General features: G+C 38.6%; 1 protein-coding gene across 1 annotated transcript in view; it reads right to left on the bottom strand.

Moving 5' to 3' along the window:
• Positions 1-565: 565 nt before the first annotated feature.
• Positions 566-3,894, bottom strand: part of MYO3B (myosin IIIB) — a 422,856-nt gene continuing 419,527 nt past the window's right edge. The window contains 3 exon segments of the mRNA XM_040227940.1: positions 566-2,363; positions 3,169-3,215; positions 3,590-3,696. Coding sequence (XP_040083874.1) covers positions 2,228-2,363; positions 3,169-3,215; positions 3,590-3,696 — 290 coding nt within the window. The 3' untranslated portion in view covers positions 566-2,227.

Raw genomic sequence — 3,894 nt, 5'->3', positions numbered from 1 at the left:
AGCACTGGAAGAAGAGAGGGGTGAAGAAATTGAGATAAATGCATATCTTTCATAGAGGGGAGAGTAGATATTGTCTTAAATGACAAATCAATATCAAAGCAAATTATTCAGAGACATGATGGAAACCATTAAAAGGATTAGAAATAATTTTTAAAAATGACTGCTTCTGAGAGAGGGACTATGTTTGGGGCATCGAGAAGAAGAATGTTCTGGACTGTTTGACTTTTGCTTTTTTTTGCTATATGCACATTACCTTCATAAATCTAATAAGACATCTATGTAAGACATCTTACAGTTTGCATCATTCTCATCTAAAGATTTAGGAATGCTCTTTGAGTTTGTGGCATTATAACTAGTCAAAGAATAAAATCTGTAGTCTATCTTATCTATGCAGTAACTGATAATGAACATCATTTCTAAAGTACTGTTAGGAGCTATGATATTACCAAAGCAGGTATTCTATGTGACCAGTTATTTTAGAGCTTCTGAATTATGATTTTATAATTATTTCTGTTTCCTTTTAAACTTTATTTATAGATATATTTTAATTAGAAACAAGCCTGTGTATACAATTGTACATAGACAAGTGGGAGATTATGAACATTTATATTCAACAGTTTGAACAGCTAACATTATCAAATCAAAACTAGATGAATTAATGATGAAAGTGAAATTGCCAAAACTACTTATATTAATAATAATGTTAAAATCTATATATTCTATATACTATATTTTAAACAATAAAATAAAATGCATTTGCGTTTCTGCTCTATTTGCATACCTTATGAACATACGTTTAGGGTGAAGATCTGGAAAAAGGATCAAGACTCATTTTTTAAACAGTAAAGTTGAACTATTGAATAATTGGCTCTATTTCTTTTTCTTGTAACATTACAGTTTCTGAGATCTTTAAATGCCTCATTTCATCATTTGTGTTTTAAATGCTTATTAGAACTCTCCCCTTTAAAACTTTGGTAACAATTATTTTTTCTATTTCCTCAAGTATATTTTTCTCAAAATCTAGGTACTCCCATGTGTACTATCTGCCAGATATTTTTAAAGTAGAAAGAATATTAAGAACATCTTTTCTAGAGAAAGGGTCTTGTTAGATTTTCATATCACACAGCAGTCTCACATATTGCTTTGCACAGAGTGGTTACTCAAAAGAGTTTGTTGCCTTGGATCACACTGAGTCATATATGTGGTATAATATGATTAAATAGGACTAGTCCAAGCTTCAGTGAAAAATCAGAGCTTATGGTATAAGAAAAGTGATCAATACTATATCACATATAATCAAAAGTAACTTCAGATATGTTTGTGTTACTAAGTCTCTCCACGCACTCAAGGTGGACATGTCCTCCCTGTGCTGGGCACTGTGCTAGACTCTGTGGCCACAAAGAAGGATGAGACAAGATACTTCCTCTGCAGCTACTCATGGCCTCATGGAGACAACCAGGGAATGGACAGTTACAAAATGATGTGACATGAACTCTGATGGGCCCAAATTTTCTCTCCAGTTCATTCCTTTCTTTTTACTGTCAACATGATGAAGGTGTCTTAGTAAGGTGGAATAAAGAAGCAAAGCTTTATCAGAATAATAACAAGCAGCAGAGGGGTTCATTTGCCTTAAAGGAAGAACCTGAAAGATTCAGGCTTCTTCCCCTAAGCATGAAACATTATCCTGGCCTCAGAGACCTTGAGTGTATCCCTCTGGGATGGGGGCACTCAGCAATGGAGCCCCAACCCTGTGGTGAGGCGGGAAGGATAGAAAAGACCAGCAAAAGGAAAGAGGATGCAGTGCAGAGGTGAGGAGGAAAGGGATTCCTGGATTTTCACAGGGCCAGATTCTGCATGGAACGATGTGGTAGGAAAAATAAAGAAATATCATCAGTGTCCTCAGGTGAGATTGTTACTCGTAGATGTTGGGGCATGAATTATGGGTATTGCTGTAGTGGAGGTGTGCTCATGTCCCACAGGGACTCAAGAGATAAGAAAAGGAGGGGTTGCCCAGCTCCGGCTACAGAGCAGATGTTGCAGGGGGAGGGGAGGAGGTGATGGAGGTAGGAGAAAATGGTTTGGAATATGCAAATTGTTCAGTAAGGCTCCAGCACAGACCACATGTCCAAAGAAATTGATCCCATTGTGCCTTTCTTATTAAAAGACAGTCAGTGAATTACCATGATTGTTCTTACCCTCAACAGACTTGGGAGGCAGGAAGTATAGCTCAGTGCTGAGCAAAAGATGCCCCTTTTGAAGATGAAGAAAAAAAGAAAGGGACTGAGTTGTCTTCCTCAGGGATAGAGTCCACAGGTGACAGAGATTTGTAATATTCATCTTCTCCATCAAGCATTTTGATTTGGCTGCAACAAAGGAAAGAATTTCAGCAGAAAAAGAAAACAAGTGCAGCAGTCATCGATGGGGCAGCTAAAATTGTGTGAGTATCTGGAACAGGGCTGGGCCCTTACACTGGGTGGTGGAGCACAGCTTAGTGTAGCTCAGGGTCTCCCAGCATGGAAACTGGGGTCTGGTTCACAAAGCCTTTCACATCTGGGTCACACACTAATAACAGGCCCGATTTAGTGGTGTCTGGAAGTTGTGATCATATTGCAGTTTGATTTATGTGAATTAACTTATCTGGTTCCCTCTAGATGAGAAAATTCCCCTCCTGACCATCTTTAGCTCTCAAACTACCAATTACCTATCTCATTGCTATTCTCAATTGAGACGCTAACAGTCAAATCAGCCACAAATTCTGTAGTGTCCCCTGGCTAATCATTGGGAGAAAATTTCCTCTGTGCACCTTTAAGGCTCAGGAGTAGAGGAATGTGGAGGAAGGAGTATTTGCACTACAAGGAGTGCTCTGACTGTGGGAGAGTTTTATACAGCCCAATACATGTCTTGAATTATAAAGACAGTATAATTCCCTGGGATAATTATGAGAAATAACATTTACCTTTTGGTGGCAATTTCAGTCTTTTCAGACAGAATAGATTCAAGTTTTGTACACTTGGCTACTGTGAAAAGTAGTTTCCAGTGTCAATAATAGTGATGATATCCCCACTGCATGTTTTTAGAAACCTCTCTAGAAAGTTTTGCATTTTCTGTAATATCACAAAGGACCCCGTCTGTTTACAGTTGCTTAGAACTAAGAAGACAGATATTTACCCAAGTTTTCTTGGCTTCCTCTTGCTCCCTTGATATTCTAGAGTTCCCTGTGGAGAGGGCCAAGAACACACAGTCAAAGCAAAGCAGCAAGTCGTTAATTTTTAATTCAAAGTGATTTTGTGTTGAATGCAAGCAGATGCTGATAATATCAGAAGTCACAGCATAATTTTTTTGATCAAAGGGCTCAAGTGAGCCTGATGAAGCATGCATCTTGCTCGTCTTTGATAAACCACATCAATTATTCACCGTGAAGGCAGACATCCTGACATGAAAGCAACAGATAAAGAGCCTAAGCACATGTTCAAGACGAGAGTATAAGAGAGTGGGGGTGGGGCTGGAGGGGCTGGAACAGGTATTAATAACAGAATTATTAACTGGAAACAAAGCCAGTGAAACAGATTTATGACCACTTTGAACTCACATTTAACTGGTTATAGTACATGGTGTCCTCAGGGCTACTCAACATTTTGGGCTCCTGACATCTTCGGCGAGGTGTTCGCAGCTTCTGTGCAAGACCATTTTCTGAATCTGCAACAAGATAGCAGAACTTTTCTGTCAACTATCTGAGGTTTTGGGAAAATTAAGTGTAAAATTGCTTATCACATAAATGCATTTAGCAGAAACCCTGTCCTATTTTAACAGGCAAGTTAGAGCTTTGCTAATATCAGGAGAAATACGCCACACACACACACACACACACACACACACACACACACACACACACAC

Source organism: Oryx dammah, unplaced genomic scaffold (genome assembly GCF_014754425.2).
Source record: "Oryx dammah isolate SB20612 unplaced genomic scaffold, SCBI_Odam_1.1 HiC_scaffold_27, whole genome shotgun sequence".
Taxonomy (NCBI): Eukaryota; Metazoa; Chordata; class Mammalia; order Artiodactyla; family Bovidae; genus Oryx; species Oryx dammah.
The sequence above is the reverse complement of the archived record's forward strand: the minus strand, read 5'-3'. Positions and strand labels throughout refer to the sequence as shown.